Genomic DNA, 23,198 nt, shown 5'->3' with positions numbered 1-23,198 from the left:
AGCAACGGAAGGCTGTAATTCAAACAGTTCTGATTTGTAGTGTAGCTACAATAAGCAGTGTGGCCTTGTCCTTCCCTTCTCCCCAAACCCACCCGGACTACCTTGTCAGTGATCTCACTTTTTTCTTAATCAAAGAATGCATGGATTTAAAAAAATAGGGACTTTATTTCCTTTGCCAGCTATAGTTGAAGGGGGGAGAGGAATTGGCTTACAGGGAAGTAAATTCAATGAAGGAGGCGGTTTTGCATCAAGGAGAAACACACAACTGTCACACCATAGCCTGGCCAGTCATGAAACTGGTTTTTAAAGCCTCTCTGATGCGCAGTGCACCTAGATGTGCTCTTCTAATCACCCTGGAGTCTGGCCACATAATCAACTGAGATCCAGGCCCTTTGCAGCACTCAAGTTCCTCAAAAGGGACAGACTTTGGCCATAAAAAAGCCAGTCAGGAATTCTCCTGGTGCAGAAGGCCTTCTCACTGCTATAAAGAAGACTGATGCAACTCCTGGTGCCAGCCTCATCCTTTCACACCTGCACAGCAGTTGTATCAGCTGTAAGGAGGGAGCATGGCTTCTCCATCACACATATTCTCTGATGGCACAGGTTCCCTATTGGACAGAAGTTAGAGCAACTCTTCAGCTACTCTAATCCTCAGCAGGTCTTGAGCAAACTGGCTCTCAGAATCAGGGAGCCACAGCTGGCATCCCCTCCTCTCTTCCAAAGGAGAAAATCAGGTCCTATATCTTTTTGGGAATAAGTGATCCATTTTGTTTGCAAATCACATACCAAATTCTGCAAAGACACAGTGCTGTTTCTTTCTAGTGTAAATTCTCAAGTCTTTCAATTAGGGAAATAAAAGCTGTGCTTGGTACACTACTGGTATCCTGATCAGGAAACAGAACATACAAAGGTGAATCTGAAAAACACTCAGCCAGACTGCATCCTTTGTTAAACTGGTGAAAATCCAGAGCAAACTGAAATTTCTCCGGATTTAATCCAGTGTAAATGAGAGCAGGATCTGACCCAAATCTTTAAACAAATATTGGCAGAACTAAGTTAAAAATATACATAGTTGAGATTGACAACTAAGTTATTAATGGTTCATTAAGTCATATCTGATAGTTAACAGTCACAAAAATGTTAAGAAAAGCCACATATGGCCATACAAAAGTACAAAGATAGAAAACCTATTATATTAATACTTTAACCATATTGCCACTCTTCTGCATCAAACATGAACAGCATCAGCTGAATTGCATGTTAATATTAGAGTACACTGCTTGTATTAAGGAAAATATCACAAAAGACTTGTTAAACTTTCATATGAAACTGGTGATGAACACCTATAAAAAACAAATAAATTGCATAAATAGTAACATCTGCTAAGGAAGAGTAAAGTATCAACATAAATTTGCTCTCAAGAACAGCCAAGCAGATATCAAGTATCCAAATATAGAAATGTTAATCCACTGCGCTTTATATATAAAACAGAAGGCTCTGCAGTAGCCTTATGTTTGATTATGCATTTGGCAAGAGGCATTAAAAGCACCACTGTCACTAATCTTATCCCTTGTGTGTTTTACACAATTTATTTGCTTAGTGAAGACTATGTTATTTCTTATCTGTGAGAACAAGACTCCTTTTTCCATCAAAGTGTGGCTCTGTAAAGTAATCAAAGGAGAAAACATATTTAGAGCTGACTGGAAGAGAAAAATGTTTGCTGTGCGGTAAAATTTACTGGCTACAGGGCTATAGTCTGGATTTTGTGTATATACACCACAGACAAGATTTTCAGCTGGTGTACATAAACTTTAATGGTGCTACAGTGAGATATGCCAGCCGAGGATCTGGCTTTACATTCAGTTACAAATAAAGAACAGAAGAACTCTTACAGGTAAATTCATATTAAAACAAAACAATATGAAAAACAACTCATATAGTAGAAGTCTGACACTGAAGTTGATCAGCAGTTAATGCCTCCAGACTTACACCATGTTACCTGTTAAAAGACGTCTACCAGTCTCATTCAGTACACCTCTACCCCGATATAACACCACCTGATACAACACGAATTCGGCTATAACACGGTAAAGCAGCGCTCCGGGGGCAGGAGGCAGGCTGCGCGCTCTGGAGGATCAAATTAAGTTCAATATAACATGGTTTCACCTATAATGCGGTAAGATTTTTTTGGCTCCCGAGCAGTTATATCAAGGTAGAGGTGTATTTTTACATAGATAAAAGCTGTCACTCAAAGCATAAAACTTCATAAAAGTGGGAATAAGGGACTTGAGTAATGAAAAACAAACCTATTTTGCCTGCTGTGTTGCAAGTACTATGGATTCTAAAGACTATTTCTGGAAGTGAATTAAATGACTTTGTTCTGTGTCTCAGTGGCTTTAACCATCAGGAAGTAGGAAGCAATATTTATCAATCAACTGTAACAAAGCTCCAGGCCACACGCTTTCCTTCTGCTGTTTACCTCCCACATGCTAGAAGCATAGAGTTGCAGTTACTTCTGTCCTTTCTCTTGCTATCCCTTCTTTCATCTCTTCTTCTAGCAAGAAAACAGAAACTGAAATGAAGGATACAAAGAAGGAAAAGTAGAAGAATAAACACAAACAGGCAGGGAAGAAAGAAAAGATGAGAGAAGAGGGTCAAGAAGGGCAGTAAGCAAGATGATTCATTTTATCTCTGCTCTTCCTTCTCTTCCTCGTGGCCAGAGTTCCAAAAATTGTTATTTTCCACTTTCCAGGTTGATCACTAGGTATTCAGAAAGTAACCCCTTATCTCCCCAGAGAACTGGTGATCCTCCTGGCTTTGAGAACTACTTGTTATTAAACTTCATTTTCTAATCACCAACTCCACAAATGGAAGCTGAGAGTTGAAAGTCAATTTTTTCCCTTCCTCATGTAACACCACCAGGAATAGGGATTCTGTTACACCTGAATAATTTCTATTGTCTTTAACGGGGTAGTTTTAGTGCATCTCAGGGTTTCAGATTTGTCTCTCTCACAGCTAGGGTTGGATTGAGGCAATCTGGGGCCCAAAGTAACCATGACACAAAGCCTCACCATGGCCTAGCACACCACTTGGAGTGGTAGTGGCTGGAGGCCACCTCCTCTCCCAGAGAGAGGAGGACAATGGCATAGGACCCCTTTCTTCCTACCAGAAGCAGAAGCAAGGGCCATCTCTTCTGAATTTAGAATTCACTCTGAGGGATGCAGAGTGTGTATGTGTTCTTCCAGACTGTATCTGCATGGGTGGGTGGGTGGAGGATAAGCCATGCTCAATGGAAGAGCAGGTACACACTGAGTACTTTTGAAAATCTCATCTACCATGCTTAAGCGCCTTAATCATGCTCAGTTCACTTTGAGTTAAAACTGAACCTTCCCCCGCCCCACCTACTTTTCTCCAGCCATGCATACAATCCTCTGTTGTAGTGGTGCTGGCAAGGGCCCCCAGTGCAACAGATCTTGGAGTCAACACTCTATTGAGATGAATAGGGCTGTTCAATCCTTTCAAAGCTATTGTTCCAGACTTATTACAGACTTGAGATAGGTTCATTGCATCAGTTACACTCTGATCATATTTTCATGTTTTACTTAACAATGAAAAGAGCTAGAGATTTACGGTTGGTTGTTTGTTTTTTAAAAAAGAAAACCAATGCTAATGTAAATCACATGACTCTATGAGCCACAGACCAGGGCATGGATCCATAGTATTTATGCCTTAATCTAGCTCTGCCTTTAGCCATAGAGCACAAAGTCATACCTACAGTATGTCCCATCAGTTCATGTTTTGAGCTCTTGAGAGATGCTGCCAACTGATAAAGTTGCTTTACTGGTAAGAATCCTCAGTATTTGTATATAGTTGGTCACAAAATATGCAGCTGTGTATGTCTCAGGAAAAAAAACTTGTGCCTTGAAATCTGTGGAAATACTTTACTTGTATCAAGAAGAGCAACTCAGATAGCCACAGCTCTCATTTGTTATAGACTGAAATGTAGTACATAAATGTACCAGCCACAGGCACCTATCACTGGTAATCCAACAACTAGTAATATAATTAAAATATAGAGCCAATATTCTTTATCTTGCCAGAATCAAAAGGTAGGAATAGTAACTCCATCCACAAGAAAAAAGTCCAAAGTCTCAGCAGGCAAGCAAAAGTCGAAAGACAGAAGTAAAAAATCTCTTTAAAGAAACAAACACTAACTGAATGCAGTGGGATTATAAATAAGATTAAGATTCTGTCATAGGTATTTTTAGTAAGAGTCAGGGACAGGTTGAGGGCAATAAACAAAAATTCATGAAAGCCTACAACCCTTCCCTGACTTTTACTAAAAATATCCCAGACGGGAGGGAGGGCAAACAGAGCACTGCTGGGGCTTGCAGCTGCTGCAGCCCTGCCACTGCTCCTGCGACAGGGGCTGACCACTGCTGCTCTGGGGCTGGCCACCAGCCAGCTATTCTGGCAGTCTCAGGGCTGACTGCTAGCCAGCTGTTCTGGTGGCCACTGCTCCAGCAGCCCCAGGGCTGGCAGCTGCTCCAACCCTGTCCCAGAAGTAGTCACAGAGGTCCTGGAAAGCCACAGAATTCATGACCTCTGTGACAGAACTGCATCCTTAATTATAAAATATGCCACTTATGTTTTTGTTGGGAGGGAGGGGGAAGGAGGGTTCATGTTCCACTTGTAATCATACTCAATCCTTCAAATAGCTGCATGTACCAAAACATAGTACACAAGGGTAATGCTACTCTTGATTATTCTTCTGGAGATGAGCTTGACACATTCATACATAATTTTTCATTGCGATGATGAGCTTAAACCTCAAAAAAATATTAAGCAAGAAATAATACATTTTGTTGCACCTAGAACATTAACAATTGGCTCTATTTACAACTTCTTTCATTTCCTGAGAGAATACTAATGTATATCTAGTCCTTACACAAAAAGTTTGAGATCTCTCTTTCCCAGAGCTCAGTTCTGCAAGATGCTAATTTCATACAAACTTGTCTTCTACTATGCCTGAAGGAATTCAATCAATACTCCTATAAAGGCCAACAATGTTCTCTACACATGTACGTATTATAGAAATTCAGATCAGAGTGTGATGAAGAAACAAAACCTTGCTACAATATTACATCTTCTGCTATGCCAGTTATGTTGCTGTTCACAAGGCCCACAGCAGAGTTCAACGCCCTCAGAACAAAGAACAAAACCAATCTGCATAGTGTCTTTCTTAGTCAGCAAAACTGAAACTTGGTATATCCTATTGTGTACATGTCATAAAAGCGTAAGTAGAGGAAGAGACCTATAGGAACATCACTTAAGATCCTGCTATCCAATATGGAAATCTGATACTAGGAAGAGAGCTACACATGATAATGATGATACTTCTAAGACAGGGGTGGGCAAACTTTTTTGCCCGAGGGCCACATCAGGGTTGCGCAACTGTATGGAGGGCCAGTTAGGGAAAGCTATGCCTGCCCAAACAGCCTGGCTCCCATCCCCTATCCGCCCCCTCCCACTTCCCACCCCCTGACTGCCCCCAGCAGAACCCCCACCCCCTTTCCAACCACCCTCTTCTCCTTGTCCTCTGACCACCCACTGACCCTCCGCCCCTAACTGCTCCCCCGGGATCCCACCCCCTTATCCAACCCCCAAACTTCCTGTCTCCTGACTGCCCTCCCGATCCCTATTCACATCCCCGCCCCCTGTCAGCCTCACCCCCCAGGACTCCCACTCCCAACGTGCCCCATCCAACCTCCCCCCTCCTCCCTGACTGCCCCCACTCCCCTTACCAGCAGCAGGAGCTCGCAGACATGACACCCGGCCAGAGCCAGCTGCGCTCCCCACACTGCCCAACGGGAGCAGCGGGCCAGGGCATGGCCCGCTCAGCAGCGTGGCTGCAGGGGAGAAGGGACAGTGGAGGAGGGGCCGGGGAACTAGGTTCCCTGTCCGGGAGCTCAGGGACCAGGGCAGGACAGTCCCACAAGGCCATAGTTTGCCCACGTCTGTTCTAAGATGAGCAGCTCTGTGTTACCCTTCTTTCTACTGCCCCATCTCCTATGTCTCCCACCACTATGACCTACTGACTTGTAAAAAGTTTTCAGCATGCATTACATTATCCACTACTATTGCTGAAACACAAGTAATTAACATTCTTCAGAGAAAATGCTCTGCTCAGTACTCATGAAAAAGTTAGATGGCAACTACAGCTCTAATGCCATTTTCCATAGAAGAAAAAGTCAAGTCACTTCCACTTCATAAAACCGTGGTGTCCTCTCTCTCTTTTGTGGAAATTCCCAATGTATATTAAGTTGTACAAATCATGGTCATGCAGGCAAGTGCCCTTTTCATCAGAGACATGAGGACAGTCTCTATTTGCTCACTGGCTTCAGTTTCATCATTCACATTAAACGTTTACAGTAAGGACAGAATGAAAATGGTACTACTGCACCTCAAAACCTTTAACAAATCTCATAAGCTTAAAATCTGCAGGATGAACCTGATAAAAAGGTTTAGAACACCTGACCTTGAAGAAAGGTTAAAGAAAACTGGGCACATTTAGTTTTGAGAAAAAGATTATGAGGGGTTTGAGTGGTAGAGGAGAAAAAGATCTGATAACAGTCTTCAAATGAGTCAAAGACTGTTATAAAGTGATCAGTTGTTCTCCATGTCCATTGAAGGACAGGACAAGAAGTACTCAGCTTAATCTGCTGGAATAGAGATTTAGGTTAAATATTAGGAAAAGCTTTTTAATAGGGCTGTTAATCAACCGGAGTTAACTCACGAGATTAACTCAAAAAATTAAATTGCAATTAAAAAAGATAATTGTGATTAATCACAGCTTTAATTGCACTGTTAAACAATAGAACACCAATTGTAATTTATTAAATATTTTGGATGTTTTTCTACATTTTCCAACATATTAATTTCAATTACAACACAGAATACAAAGTATACAGGGATCACATTATTTTATTACAAATGAGTGCACTGTAAAAATGATAAAAGAAATAGTATTTTTCAATTCACACAAGTACTGTAGTGCATTCTCTATTATGAAAGTGTAACGTACAAATGTAGATTTTTTTTTGTTACATAACTGCACTCAAAAACAACACAATGTAAAACTTCAGAGCAGGGGTCCGCAACCTTTCAGAAGTGGTGTGCCAAGTTCACTGTAATTTAAGGTTTCACGTGCCAGTAATACATTTTAATGTTTGTAGAAGGTCTCTCTATGTCTACATTATATAAAGAAACTATTGTTGTATTTAAAGTAAATAATATTTTAAAAATATTTAAGAAGCTTCATTTAAAATAAAAATTAAAATGCAGATCTTACTTACTTAGTGTGATCTTTGTCTGAGGTTCCAGCCACCAGCCCCACTCAGCACATTGCCAGTCTGGGGTCCAGTCGCTGGCCGTGCTCAGCCCGCTGCTGGTCTGCGGTTCCATTCACTCGGCCAGCAGCAGGCTGAGCAGGGCCAGTGTGGAGCTGAGTGGCTCAGTCCACTGCCAGTCTGGGGTGCCAGCAGCACTCAGCCTGCTGCCGGCCCGGGTTCCGGCTGCCGGCCCCTTGCCAGTTGGGGTCCCAGCTGCTGGCCCCGCTCAGCCTCCAGCTGGCCTCGGTGAGCAGTCTAGGGTGCTGGCAGCACTCAGTCTGCTGCCTGTCTGGGGCCCTGGCCACCAGAACCCCAGACCGGCAGCGGACTGAGCAGGGCCAGCAGCCGGACCCCAGACCAGCAGCGGGCTGAGCGGGACTGGTGGCTGGAACCCCAGACAATGATTCCAGGCCCTGCTCGGCCTGCTGCCGGTCTGGGCTGAGCGGGACCAGTCTGGGGTTCTGTCCGCCAGCTCCTGCCAGCTGGGAGCCTGTTACCAGCCTGGGGTTCTGCTCACCCAGGCAGCCAGGAGGCTGAGTGGGGCCAGCAGCCGGAACCCCAGACCGGCAGCAGGCTGAGTGCTGCTGGCACTGCAGACTGGCAGCGGACTAAGCCACTCAGCCCGCTGCCGGCTGAGTGAATGGAACCCCAGGCTGGCAGCGAGCTGAGCAGCTCAGCCCACTGCCAGCCTGGGGTCCCCAGGCCAGCAGCGGGCGCTGAGTGGGGCCAGCAGCTGGGACCCCGCCTGGCAATGGGGCAGCAGCCAGAACCCCAGAGCAGCAGTGGGCTGAGCCGCTCAGCCCGCTGCTGCATGCCATCAAAAATCGGCCCACGTGCCACCTTTGGTACACGTGCCATAGGTTGCCGACCCCTGCTTTAGAGCCTACTTCTTTAGAGTCTAAATTCCTACTTCTTGTTCAGCCAGTTGCTAAGAGAAAAAAGTTTGTTTACATTTACGGGAGATAATGCTGCCTGCTTCTTATTTACAGTGTCACCTGAAAGTGAGAACAGATGTTCGCATGGCACTTTTGTAGCTGGCATTACAAGGTATTTATGTGCCAGATATGCTAAACATTTGTATACTCCTTCATGCTTCGGCACCATTCCAGAGGACATACTTCCACTGATGACACTCACTGAAAAAATAATGTATTAAATTTGTGACTGAGTTCCTTTGGGGAGAATTGTATGTCTCCTGCTCTGTTTTACCTTATATTTCTACCCTATATTTCATGTTATAGCAGTCTTGGATGATGACTCAGCACATGTTGTTCGTTTTAAGAACACTTTCATTGCAGATGTGACAAAAAACACAAAGAAGTTACCAATGTGAAATTTCTAAAGATACAGCACTGGACTCAGTTTAAGAATTTGAAGTGCCTTCCAAAATCTGAGAAGGACGAGGTGTGGAGCATGCTTTCAGAAGTCTAAAAAGACCAAAACTCTGATGCAGAAACTACAGAATCCAAATCAACAAAAAAGAAAACCAACCTTCTGCTGGAGGCATCTGACTCAGAGGATGAAAATGAACATGCGTCGGTCCGTACTGCTTTGGATTGTTATTGAGCAGAACCCGTCATCAGCATGGACACATGTTGTCTGGAATAGTAGTTGAAGCATGAAGGGACATATAAATCTTTAGTGCACCTGGCATATAAAAATCTTGCGACATTGGCTATAACAGTGCCATGCAAATGCCTCCCAACCTTGATTCCGAACTGATTCTATGGCATGATAATAGTATGAACTGCTGCTTCTAGCCTTAACAAGGTTTAGTCCAGAGGGTCATCAAGCCCCCTTTAAGCCAGGACTCAGCTTCGATCCACATCCGATAGCCAAGATTTTGACATTACAAGTTATATGAAAAATGACATTGAGAGTAGTTATTAATGGCTCCCAATCCTACTGGAAAGGTATAACAAGTGGGGTTCCGTAGGGGTCTGTTTTGGGACAGGCTCTGTTCAATATCTTCATCAACGACTTAGATGTTGGAGTAGAAAGTACGCTTATTAAGTTTGCAGACGATACCAAACTGCTTTGGAGGACAGGGTCAAAATTCAAAATGATCTGGACAAATTGGAGAAATGGTCTGAGGTAAACAGGATGAAGTTCAATAAAGACAAATGCAAAGTGCTCCACTTAGGAAGGAACAATCAGTTTCACACATATAGAATGGGAAGAGACTGTCTAGGAAGGAGTATGGCAGAAAGAGATCTAGGGGTCATAGTGGACCACAAGCTAAATATGAGTCAACAGTGTGATACTGTTGCAAAAAAAGCAAACGTGATTCTGGGATGCATTAACAGGTGTGTTGTAAACAAGACACGAGAAGTCATTCTTCCGCTTTACTCTGCGCTGGTTAGGCCTCAACTGGAGTATTGTGTCCAGTTCTGGGCACCGCATTTCAAGAAAGATGTGGAGAAATTGGAGAGGGTCCAGAGAAGAGCAACAAGAATGATTAAAGGTCTTGAGAACATGACCGATGAAGGAAGGCTGAAAGAATTGGGTTTATTTAGTTTGGAAAAGAGAAGACTGAGAGGGGACATGATAGCAGTTTTCAGGTATCTAAAAGAGTGTCATCAGGAGGAGGGAGAAAACTTGTTCACCTTAGCCTCTAATGATAGAACAAGAAGCAATGGGCTTAAACTGCAGCAAGGGAGATGTAGGTTGGACATTAGGAAAAAGTTCCTAACTGTCAGGGTAGTTAAACACTGGAATAAATTGCCTAGGGAGGTTGTGGAATCTCTATCTCTGGAGATATTTAAGAGTAGGTTAGATAAATGTCTATCAGGGATGGTCTAGACAGTATTTGGTCCTGCCATGAGGGCAGGGGACTGGACTCGATGACCTCTTGAGGTCCCTTCCAGTCCTAGAGTCGATGAATCTATGAATCTGTGTGCTTGCAACACTAACAGACTCAAGGTTCAAGATTCTCTAACTTCCTGAACTTTTCTGAACTTAGGTGCACATGAAGGACAGAATAGTGTTAACTGAACAAAAATGTTTGCTCTACTAAGCACTGCACAAAACGTGGTTGTTCCAACAATTTCTACTTCCTTGTTTCCTCAGTACATTTCCTAGTGGTCCTGCTACTCAAATTTTCAAAAATCTACCTTTGATGAAATGACAGATTTCTGCTCAGCAAATCCAGTCAGAGGTACAGCATTACATGCCTGCAATAGTGTGCTGATACTTCCATTAATCACGTAAGGATATTATTAAACACCTGTCCAGTTCAATACTATTAAAAACCAAATCATGGTCACCTTCTCTTAGATTGCAAAATTATCCACTAACAAGTATATTCTGAACAGATGTGAGCCAAATAGGCCAATCTGACCTAAGCCTATGCAACAAAAAAACAGAAGTAGTTTTTGTAACAACCTTTAATTGTATTGCTTAAGAGAGAGCTCTGTTGCCAAAAAGTGACTTTTTACCAAGCTAAAATAGTAAAGTTTCCCTATGTTGCCAGCAAGGCCCAGAATAATTTTTTAAATGCTGAGTGAAAAGATGCATGATTGGAAGTATGGATGAAGATTAAGAACAACAATAATAGCCATTGATCCTGCACAAAGCATATAGAAGCCTAAGAAGGAATGTGACCAGCTGCATCTCTGGCACCCCAAATTTAAGAGAAGCGGTTTTCAGCACTTCTAAGTCCTCCCCTACTGATTCCATGTTTTTTGTATTATCAGGACACCTGTACTTGCAGTTGGTGGTATATAGTATCATAGAACTGTCAATAAAACACTTTTCAGATGATCTAAAAGTCAGCTTGCTCACCCAACAACTCTGAGTGGATCATGTTACTGCGGTATGAGGCCTGTAATCCCAATTTGATTGGAAGATTTCCAGTGAGTTGTCATGGGGTGGAGCTACTCAGAAGTTGCAACCTTAAAGATCGAAGTAAACATGGAAGAAAGTGTGTCTGATGTCCTGAAGCTAGCTGAAGGAAGGAGGAGACCAAGACTTCATAGGCCACAGCAGCTGGTCTAGTCAAGAGTCCAAGAAAGCCCATCGGCTGAGATATCAACCAGATGACACTATCTGATCCTTGAACTGCAGTCCTAGCCCTGAAGCTAAGACCATGCAAGTCGAAGACACATCTTTTTAAGTAACACTTTTTTTTCCTTAGTGAAGACATCCACAATATTATTTATTTTCCCTCTGCACTTTTTAAAGTGTGAATGTGTGTGTGAATATCAAAGAAACGGCATATGTATATTTAGATTTTAAGTAAATCCTACTTCAAAGCACTTTGTGTTATCCTGGGCCATAAGACTGTTGCAGACACTGTTGTATGCAATAGCCGTGCTGGTCCCAGGATATTAGAGAGACAAGTTAGTCCACTAAAAGATATTACCTGGTAGTGCAGACATGGCCTAAGTGACTGGACAGAAAAACAACAGTATATATATAAACTAAATCTTTCATTGGATCTCCTCACCATTGCTTGCATAGCACAAATTTCCCTTGTTAGAAAAACCTGTTCGTTTGTTTTCATTGATTATGCCTTAAAAACGTGGGTTTCATTTATGGAGAAAAGGAGTTAATATATATTTTTAAAATTTGTAAGATACTTTTAAAAGTTCATTAAGTTCACACAATCTCAGTCTGCACTGGATTCACCCATTTGAACTTACCCTGAGTTGGCAAAACCAGTAAGACTGCCTCCCAGAATGTATATGATGTTAATGATCCATCAAATACTATCCTGTTGATGGTTTACTGGAGGACACCAAGATTCCCCCTCACACCACCACAACTGCCTGGATTTTACAAAGCTTTTTAGGCACTATTTGAAAGTTCTGAAATATTCTTTTCCTTACCAATTTGTCTTGTCTTAATTGTACATATATACTGGTTTGTCCTATCAGGATTGTTTATGAATGTTGGACTGCTGTCTTATTTTAGAAAAAAGGTACATTTCAGGGGTTTGGGGTTTATGCTTGCTTAAATATTAAATATAAATATAAAAGTAAAAGTAAATCAAATTTTGGGCATCCTACCCTTAGGGTAGATTTAAAATCAAATTTTACATGAATCCCTAATTTAAATTATTTAAATTAGACAATAGGAAACCTTGATTTAAATCATTGAATGTAATCATATTTTTTGATTGTATAAGATTCATTCTCATTGGTTGGTATAACCTTTGAAACATGTTTAATATTTACAACAAAACTTAGCTAACTGCCAGGAATAAGCTTTGAGGATACAAGAGGGAGCCAACAGAACTTCCCCCCTTGCAGTAACTGCAGCTAGGGAAATCTCCCCCTTTTTTTACACAGCAAATTGAAAAGCCTGGGACAGCTTCAAATTTATCACACACTCTGGAGGGAACTTATCTCACCAGCCAGAATGAAAGGGGAGAGACAAACTCCTTTTCTGGCTTTTACCAAGCTTCCTAGAAAAAGTCTGTCCAAGGATAAAATGTTGCATGTAAAATTTCAGGAAGATTGGTGAGGATTTTTTGGTTGGGGATGGAAGAGTGCAAATTGTGGTGAGTAACTGAAAATTAGGTTTTATGATAGGAAGCTAACTTCAGTCTTAACTATGAAGTAGCTACTACTGAGCCCATAACATTTAAAATACAAAAATTATTTCACAGTCTGAAATACCAAATTATACAGCTACTGCCTCTAGGGTGACCAGACAGCAAATGTGAAAAAATCGGGAAATGGGGTGAAGGGTAATAGGAGCCTATATGAGAAAAAGACCCCAAAATCAGGACTGTCCGTATAAAATCAAGACATCTGGTCACCCTAACTGCCTCCTTATAATACTTTATGCCTCAGTAACAAACGTTCTTTGAGCAAATCTTTGTACGCTTAGTTAAAGGTCGCATTATTTTGGATGGATAACTATCTACAGCTGGTAACTGATCAGTTGCCCTTTGTCTGTGAGCTGAGTAATTTTTTAGCCTTAGTACTAAAACAAAGAAAACCTTTTGATTAATTTAAATATCATTTAATAACTGCTATACTGGAAACAGTTATTCCTTTCAGAAGTTCAGGCTAGATAGAAGAACACTTCTTTTAACTTATCATTCTTGTCATAGTGGAAGTATTTAAGGATGGTCTTATTTAGTTAACACTATTAATTCACTTGTGCCAGGAACAGAGTAACAACAATCAAGTTACTATATTTCAATAAAAATGCTGTGTTCATTAGAAAATTAATAATAAAATAGCTCAAATATAAAGCTGGTCACAAAGGGCAATGAGGGGAAAACCAATATTTCCATAACAAGATTTTTTTATTTTTTTATTTTTTTTTAAAAGGAGGAACCCTCTGTGGAGTTAGAGTTGGATGAATGGACATGTTGTCCAAATAAAGTAATAAATCTGATACAACTAGATTATGGAATTGTGCAGAAATAACTAGCTTAAATAAACAGAAAAAACTCTTTAACATGACTAATCTGACACTTGGATCTCTCCTTTCTTTAGAACTCTGGACATTATTAGAGACATTCAGGAAAGAGATATGAACAAAACAGATGCCTACAATTTCCCTAGCCGGCTTCATATGCACAAGTTCAATTTTATCCTCCTATTTGGCTATGTTTGCATATTGTAATAAACATTCTATATCCTGTAGTTTTTCCACTTTGATGCCAAGATTCAGATTAAATGATGATTTTATTCATTCTCTGGAAAGGCAACAACTTCGCTCGGGCTTTGAATGTTTTTGTTAACAGTTTTCAAACAAAATCATTAATCTAAGCTGAGAAAACTTCACTGTGATTGTGGTAAATCCAACTTCCTGTTGTAATTATTTTTTTATATTGCTATGCAATGTACAAGAATGTTAATTAAGGCAAAGCATGTTAATCTGCAATAGGTCTCCCATCATTAAAGTGAATTAATGAGGTGATACTGTACTGTATTCCGCAGCAATTTAGTTTCTGATCAGGCACACCACTTTTTCCTATAAACAAGAAAAACAAGTTTGCTAACAATATGCAGGGTCAGATTAACTCTCCTGTGGGCCTGGGGCTATTAGATTTTGTGGGGTCCCCATATACAAGTCTTTTTCATAATTTAAAACAAAGTGATCACAATTATGGCATCGAGGCTATTAACGCTATATCAAACTTGCTTTTTAATTAACATAAAGCCGTTCTGTGGTTACATTTCAGTCTTAAAACATGTAGAATTTAGTTAATTAAAAATAGCCTATTTCTTACCTTGGAACAGCTGTTATATTAGTTTCTTTCTGGGAGAGAGTTTGGGTGCAGAAGGGGGTTCCAGGCTGGGGTAGAGTGTCGAGGTGCAGGAGAGGGTGAGAGGTGCGGGGTCTGGGAGGGATTTCAGGTGCAGGAGGGGATTCTGAGCTGGGGCAGGGGGGTTGGGGTGCAGGAGGGAGTGCAAGGGGCATGCTCCAGCCAGGAGGCGGCTCCCAGCCGATGACGCAGCGGGGCTTAGGCAGGTTGCCTGTCTGCCATAGTCCTACGCTGCTCCCAGAAGCGGCCAGCTGCTGGCACATCCCTGCGCGCCCCTTGGGGGAGAGGACAGCGTGTCTTCATGTGCTGCCAGCGCCTACAAGTGTCGCCCCTGAAGCTCCCATTGGCCGAGGGCAGTGCGCGGAGCCGCCTTCTGGGCTCGTGGCCACAGAGACATGCCAGCAGTCGACCGCTTCCAGGAGCAGTGTGGGGCCATGGCATGCAGGCATCCTGTCTGAGCCCTGCTGCACCAGGGCCTCCCTTAGGCCAGGAATGCAGCCTCTAAAGCCCCTGTGTTAATCCAGCTCTCACAATATGAAATGTTTGAATTTGCTCCTGTTTGCACAAAACTACCAAACCAACAAAACAAACAACCCACCACCCTTAAAATAAATATTTTAAAAACCACAAAATCCAATCGAGAACATTCAGATTTCTGACTTTCCTTTTAGATTAAGAATTGGCTGTTTATAGCATTTAATTTTGTTAGTATTAAGCAAAATAAACCATTTATATTTGGATTCAGCAAATGGAATCTACTGCTGAAACGATATACAGTAAACCAATAATGATAATTATTACAAGCTCCTGGTTATTCTGTGCCTGTTACCAGTGATGAGATTTATATCTCAGTATTTCAGACTTCAGACTGCTACTTACAGCCCCGATTCTATAAACGATTATGCACATGCTTTGCGCTTTGGCCACTTAAAATAAATGAGCCAACTTGTGGTAGTGCAGTTCAGTGTGTGTATGTTTAAGTTTGCAGGATTGGTGTACTTCATTCCTCTATTCATTTTTTTTTTTTTGTACTGAACCACAAAGTTCAAACTAAACAGTTTATTTTATTTTTTATACCTCTGAAAGTAATAAATGTCACACAGACATGTTACAATCAACGTTCTTCCATACAGCAAGTTTGACAGTCACTTGGGTTGGTGATTTATATTTAATATTAAGACAAGTGTTTTCTGAAAGTAATAGTTGCCTCCGTGATTCTGTATATTCATGCCATTTTGCCCTTTCGCTTCTCTAAATCGTAACAACAAATAAAATAACTTACCATTCTTGCTGACATCCAGTTCCCTGAGATTAATGAGATTTGCAATGGATGCTGGCAATGTTGTTAGATCATTGTCTGGCAAACTCAGCTTGTGCAGGGATTGACAGTTAAAAAGTTGCTATTGAAACAAAGGGAAAAAAAGTGACTGAGCATCTTTCAGTTTTCTTTATATATCTTTAGTTTTTAATCCTTTCTAACTTCTGACCTTCTCACTAGAAAAAACAGGATATTTGTGAAACAATTTTTGTTGTAAATTTAGTGAATTACTGAATGACAAAATGTGCATCAGTGAAAAGCTGTAACTGTCTAGAGCCAGCAAAGTGTGGGAAATACTTATCTTAGATGCTCTCTACAAACGTCTTCCAATGCTTCAGAAGTCATTAGCTAGAGCAAATATGTAGTAATGAGGAATACTAAAATTACTTTTCAAAGTCAAAACGCCTGACAATTCTCAAACCTATAGATAAAAAAAATATTGTATTGGAGTAAGAGACTAGAGCCAGAGCCCCACTTTGCTGGGCACTGTACAAAACATATAATGAAAAGATGGCCCCTACCCCAAAGTGCTTACAATCAACCTATAAGACAAGAGAAAACTGGTGAATACAAAGAGATGAAGTTGAGGGGGAAAGCACAAGCAAACAATGGAATGATGCTGACCAGTATGTTAAGCAGTGGTCACAGCACTCTCTCCCTAAGCACTGTCAAGGTTTTTGTACGTATCACAGCAAAGTAGAGTTTTAAGGAAGGATTTGAAGGATTACAAAGTGATTTCGTAGGTATTTATGGAGAGTTCTTCCCATATGGGAGAAAGCCTGACAATACCTGTTGGAAAACTTTACAAATGGGCAGTCAAGACAATCTGAGGATCAGAGGCGAGGGTCAATGTTTCAATAGCAAACAGGAGATGACAGGTAGGCCAGAGATAATCCATTGTCCATGGACAATAATTCCTCCAAAGATTAATATTGTCATCTGTCATCAAATAGTGCATAACATTGGTGCTGAAGATTTGGTTCCTGACAATCTTAAGTAAGTTACCACTCATTATGTTCTCTTTTGCAATATTTTCCCCTCACTTATGTTTAAAAAGAATTCTGAGGAAGCACTGGCTGAATAGTGAGAATGTGTTTGGACTAGGTAAGATTTACTTTAACCTTTTAGTGACTAGCACGACAGCTGCCATGAGTATGAGTGAGAAGTCACTGGATTGCATTGCTCACATTATTTCATTGTTTCAACCACAAGTCATGGAACAAGTCCCAAAGTCTTCAGTTATTAAGAAGTTTAAACTGGTGAGTTGAAAATGGAAGTTGGTCACCTACGAGGGCCCTCAATGACAACAGACTTTTAGAATTATTACTCTACTGCTGTATAGTATAGATGTAGTCAAGTAACAGGGTTAATACATCTCACAAAAAAACAAACTCCAACATCATACCTTTGGAAGCTCCTCAATCTGATTTGCATCTAAATAGAGTTCTTCCAAGGTCTTTTCAAAGGTAAATATCTCTTTCGGCACTTGTTCCAGGCTGCAGTGAGAATAATCAAGTGCAGTGACAGTTTCTTCTTCTCCACGCAGACAGCGGCATGGCACCAACCGCACAAACAAGTTGCGCTTTGTTGTCATTTTCAGGCACTGTAAACAAAAATTAGGTTACTGAAATATTTTTAGACTTCGAGAAACTAATATTTTTTTTTTTTACCTCAACAGCATATTAGACACAAAGTTTAGAATTTTTACATTTTTTTAATAATTTTTATTAGGAAAACCATTCTAACTATAAGGATGGTTAAGTATTGGATTGGGCTTCCAAAGGAGGTCGTGGAATCTCCATCACTGGACATTTTAAAGAATAGGTTAGATCAGTGGTCCCCCACCTTTCTGTCATCAAGAGGCGTCCCCGCCAAAATTTGGGGCGATACCTCTCGATGACGTCATTTGTCGACGGCAAGCAGTGTCACTGAGAGGCATCCCCGCCGAAATTCGGGAGCGACGCCTCTCGATGATGTCATTTGTCGATGGCAAGCGGCGTCAGCGAGAGGCGTTGCTGCCGAAATTTGGGGGCAACACCTCTTGATGACGTCACTTGTCGATGGCAAGCGGCGTCATCTAGAGGTGTCCCCGCCAAAATGCCGCTGCGGCTTTTCGGCAGGTGCTCTCTCAGGGGCCAGGACGCGGGTGCATTAAGATGGGTTAGACAAACACCTGCTGGGGATGACCTTGAGGTCCCTTCCAGCCATGCATTTCTAGGATTCTACACCCTCATTCAAAAAGTAGGACCTAGATAATGAATCAGTATGGTTTCTGTAAATTGATCCAACTACAAACATGACTGCCACTAAAAATTGCACTATAAAGAAACACTTAAAAAGGTGCTCTGACACAGGAATTCTATTCATTTTCTGCAATTCCACCTGCGGCCTGGAAAATTTCATAAAATACATATTTTACCACAAAAGCCATTAAACATTTGTTTTACTTCTTAAAAGTAAATGAATAGCCAATAGGAAAAAGATTTGGATGGAAAACAATGAACTCCACTTTTATTTTTTTGGCGGTGCAAAAGGTAAAAGACGGTTACTCTCCTTTGTAACTGCTGTTCTTCGAGATGTGTTGCTCATATCCATTCCAGTTAGGTGTGCGCGCCGCGCGTGCAAGTTCGTTGGAAGATTTTTACCCTAGCAACTCCGGCGGGCCGGCAGGTCGCCCCCTAGAGTGGCGCCGTCATGCTGCCTGATATATACCCCTGCCGGCCTGTCCACTCCTCAGTTCCTTCTTGCCGGCTACTCCGACAGTGGGGAAGGAGGGCAGGTGTGGAATGGATATGAGCAACACATCTCGAAGAACAACAGTTACAAAGGTGAGTAACCGTCTTTTCTTCTTCGAGTGATTGCTCATATCCATTCCAGTTAGGTGAATCCCAAGCCTTACCTAGGCGGTGGGGTCGGAGTGAGAAGTCGCAGCGTGGAGCACGGCGGAGCCGAAGGCCGCGTCATCTCTGGACTGCTGGACCAGGGCACAATGGGAAGCGAAAGTATGAACGGAGGACCAGGTCGCTGCCCTACAGATCTCCTGGATGGGTATGTGGGCGAAGAAAACTGTCGATAAGGCTTGAGCCCTGGTAAAGTGCGCAGTCACGTGGCCCGGAGGGGTATGAGCCAAGTCATAACAGGCTCGGATACAGGACATCACCCACGAGGAGATTCTTTGAGATGAGACGGGCAACCTTTGACACGTTCCGCTACCGCCACAAAGAGCTGGGGAGATTTGCGGAATGGCTTGGTTCGCTCTATATAAAAGGCGAGCGTCCTACGTACGTCCAGTGAGTGAAGCTGCTGCTCCCTGCGGGACGAATGGGGTTTCGGGAAAAAAAGACAGGGAGAAAGATCTCCTGGTTAACGTGAAAGGCCAAGACCACCTTGGGGAGAAAGGCTGGGTGCGGTCTCAGCTGCACCTTGTCCCTGTGGAACACAGTATATGGGGGATCTACCGTGAGGGCCCGGAGCTCCAATACCTGTCTAGCGGAGGTGATGGCCACAAGGAAGGCGGTCTTCCAGGAGAGGTAGAGAAGAGAGCAAGTTGCCAAAGGCTCAAACGGAGGGGACATGAGCTGGGCCAGAACCAGGTTCAGGTCCTAGGTGGGGGCGGGGCAGCGAATCTGTGGGTAAAGACGCTTCAGACCTTTAAGGAACCTAGTCACCATCGGGTGAGAAAACACCGAACGGCCATCCCTTCCTGGGCGGAAGGTGGAAATGGCCGCCAAGTGAACCCTTAGAGATGACACCGCTAGGCCCTGTTGTTTGAGGGACCAGAGGTAGTCAAGGATAGGGAAGGAAGTTTCGATTAGCACACCAGCACGTGATGCGCTTCCATTTGGCCGAATACGTCGCTCTGGTGGAAGGCTTCCTGCTCTCCAGGAGCACATGACGCACTGGGGTAGAGCAACGCATTTCAGACCGGGTCAGCTACTCAGGAGCCACGCCGTGAGGTGCAGCGATTGAAGGTCTGGGTGACGGAGCCTGCCGTGGTCCTGAGTGATCAGGTCCAGGTGAAGAGACAGGGGGACAGGGTCGGCCAGAGACAGGTCCAGCAACATGGAGTACCAATGTTGACGGGGCCACGCTGGAGCTATCATGATCAAGCGAGCCCTGTCCCTGCGCACCTTCAGAAGGACCTTGTGGACGAGCGGGAACGGGGAGAATGCGTAGAACAGGTGCGTCGTCCACGGAATAAAGAAGGCGTCCACTACCGAACCCGGTTCGAGGCCGTGAAAGAAGCAGAACATCTGGCAATTCCTGTTCCCCGGGGACACGAAGAGGTCCATCCGGGGACATCCCCACCTCCGGAAGAGCGAAAGGGTGATGTCCGGGTGAAGGGACCACTCGTGGGAAAGGAAGGATCTGCTTAGATGATCCGCCAGCATGTTCTGAACCCCGGGAAGGAAGGATGTGATGAGGTGAATGGAGTGGGCTATGCAAAAGTCCCAGAGCCTCACAGTCTCCTGACACAGGGAAAAAGACCTCGTGCCGCCCTACTTGTTTATATAATACAAGGTCGTTGTGTTGTCGGTGAACACCGAGACACAGCGGCCCTGAAGTTGATGACGGAACGTTTGGCAAGCAAGGCGGACCGCCCTCAATTCCCGTACGTTGATGTGGAGGGTCAGCTCGTGAGGTGTCCGCAGGGTTCCGAGATGGGCCCCCCAGCCTAGATCTGAGGCATCCGTTGTCAGGGACACCGAGGGCTGAGGTGGATGGAAAGGGAGCCCCGCGCACACCACGGACTGATCCAGCCACCACTGCAGGGAACCTAATACGTCCTGGGGGATGGTGACAATAGTGTCCAGAGGGTGCCTGGCCGGACGGTACTGAGTGATGAGCCAGGACTGGAGGGGCCTCATGCGAAGCTGCGCACACCCCGTGACAAACGTGCAGGCCGCCATGTGGCCCAATAGAGTTAGGCAAGTGCGTATTGCTGCCTGTAGTCGTTGTATGATGGCCGTCAAGGTCTGGAACCTTGATAGAGGAAGAACGGCTCTGGCCAGAGTAGAGTCCAGAAGGGCTCCAATAAACTCTATCCTCTGAGTGGGGATTAGTGTTGACTTTTCTACATTGAGGATTAGACCCAAGCTCGTGAAAAGTCTGTTGACCATGCGGACGTGGCTGAGGACTTGTGCCTCGGAGGATCCCCGTTATCAGCCAGTCGTCGAGGTATGGAAATACATGTACGTGACTGCGACGAAGGTGGGTGACAACTACAGTCATACACTTGGTGAACACCCTCGGGGCCGTAGAGAGGCCGAAAGGGAGGACCATGAATTGATAGTGGCGGCAGTTGACCACAAACCGAAGGAACCATCTGTGGGGCGGGAAGATGGCTATATGAAAGTAGGCGTCTTGCATGTCGAGGGTGACATACCAGTCTCCAGGATCCAGGGATGGGATAATGGTCCCCAAGGATACCATATGGAACTTCAACTTCACCATGTATCTGTTGAGTTCCTGCAGGTCAAGGATAGGCCTGAGGCCTCCCTTGGCTTTGGGGATCAGAAAGTAACAGGAATAAAACCCCTTGCCCCGCTCGCTCTCTGGAACCTCCTCTATGGCTCCTTTGGTGAGGAGCGTTTGCACCTCCTGAAGGAGGAGTTGCTCGTGAGAGGGGTCCCTGAAGAGGGACGAGGGAGGGTGCGAAACGAATTGCAGATGGTATCCAAGTTGCAACGTGCGTAAGACCCATCGGTCGGATGTTAGCTGGGACCACGCATGGAGGAAAAACAAAAGACGGTTGGAAAAGGGAGGGGACGGATCCGTGAGGGAAACTGGTGCAGCACCCTCGGGTGCACCTTCAAAATGAAGGTTTCGGGCCGGAGGGAGCCATGGAGGAACTCCGGTTTTGTCCTCCTTGGTTGCCCGATTGTCTACGTCGGCCATTTCTACTTCATTGTCTGGCGAAGTCTTGCCTCTGCTGGGGTTGGGGGTAGGGCCCGGCGTTGTTGTTGAGGCCGGAAGGGTCTGCGCTGGGTGACAGGTGTATGCATCCCCAGAGAGAGCATAATGACCCTATTGTCTTTTAGGCTTTGTAGCCTGGGGTCAGTTTTGTCTGAGAACAGGCCCTGGCCTTCAAACGGGAGATCCTGGATGATATACTGGAGCTCCGGAGGGAGGCCAGAGACCTGTAGCCAGGAAATGCGGCGCATGGTAAGGCCAGAAGCTAGAGTCCTGGCAGCTGAATCTGCAGCATCCAGAGATGCTTGTAGGGAAGTTCTCACTACCTTCTTGCCCTCGTCAAGGATAGCAGAGAATTCCTGATGCACATCTTGCGGAAGCAGCTCCTTAAATTTGTCCGCTGCCGTCCGGGTGTTGTAAGTGTAGTGGCTAAGGAGAGCCTGTTGATTGGACACCCGAAGCTGGAGGGCGCCAGCAGAATAGACCTTTCGGCCGAGCAGGTCCATGCACCTCGCTTCCTTAGACTTTGGTGCCGGGGCCTGTTGGCCATGGCGCTCCCTCTCATTCACAGGTTGTACGATGAGGGAGCACGGGGGCGGGTGAACATATAGACACTTGTACCCTTTCGAGGGCACCATGTACTTGCGCTCCACTTCGCGTGCAGCGGGGGGAACGGAAGCCGGTATTGCCAGATGGTATTGGCATTGGCCTGAATGGTCCGGATGAAAGGAAGGGCGACTCAACTGGGTGTATCGGCAGATAATATGCTCACCACCGGATCCTCAATTTCTGAGACCTCCTCAGCCTGTAAGTTCATATTCTGCGCCACGCGCCTGAGGAGGTCCTGATGCGCCCTAAGGTCAAGCGGAGGAGGGCTGGTGGATGTCGTTCCAGCCACTGCTTCATCCGGGGAGGATGATGAGGAGACACCCGGCAGGAGTGGATCTGTAGGAGGCTCTGCCTGCAGCACTGCATCCGACTCTGGAGGGAGATCAGGGTCCTGATGATGAGACAACCCCTCCTCTGCAGGGGAAGGAGGAGGACGAGAAAATGTGGCCTCCGGAGCCCTGTGTTCAGATGCCGTCAAACGCGGGGGAATCTGCTGAGGGCCTTGGGCTTGATGATACGCCCAGGGAGTCCAGAAGCCCCACTGTTGTGGTCCATGCTCCTGGGGTGGGGGGATCATGGAAGAGAGCAGCAGGCCTGCCAGTGTCCATGGCGTACGCGCTGTCTGCTTGGGAGGAGACAGACGGTTGTCAGGAAGGCCAGGGAGGAGCCGAACGGGACTGATATGGGTCCCTCGCTCCAGACAGTGGAGACCTCCTCGGTGCCGGGGACCGGAGCCGGG

At 44.4% G+C, this 23,198-nt stretch overlaps 1 protein-coding gene across 6 annotated transcripts in view; it reads right to left on the bottom strand.

The window, feature by feature from the left end:
* Nucleotides 1-23,198, bottom strand: part of ERBIN (erbb2 interacting protein) — a 232,946-nt gene that overhangs the window by 113,281 nt on the left and 96,467 nt on the right. For all 6 annotated transcript variants that reach the window (XM_050946862.1, XM_050946864.1, XM_050946861.1 and 3 more), the window contains 2 exons: nt 17,343-17,540; nt 15,902-16,019 (listed from right to left, as the gene is read on the bottom strand). In XM_050946862.1, coding sequence (XP_050802819.1) covers nt 15,902-16,019; nt 17,343-17,540 — 316 coding nt within the window. The remainder of the gene's footprint in view (nt 1-15,901; nt 16,020-17,342; nt 17,541-23,198) is intronic.

This window comes from Gopherus flavomarginatus, chromosome 3 (assembly GCF_025201925.1).
Source record: "Gopherus flavomarginatus isolate rGopFla2 chromosome 3, rGopFla2.mat.asm, whole genome shotgun sequence".
Lineage (NCBI taxonomy): Eukaryota > Metazoa > Chordata > Testudines > Testudinidae > Gopherus > Gopherus flavomarginatus.
Note: the sequence above shows the minus strand (reverse complement) of the source record. Positions and strands in the feature narration are given on the sequence as shown.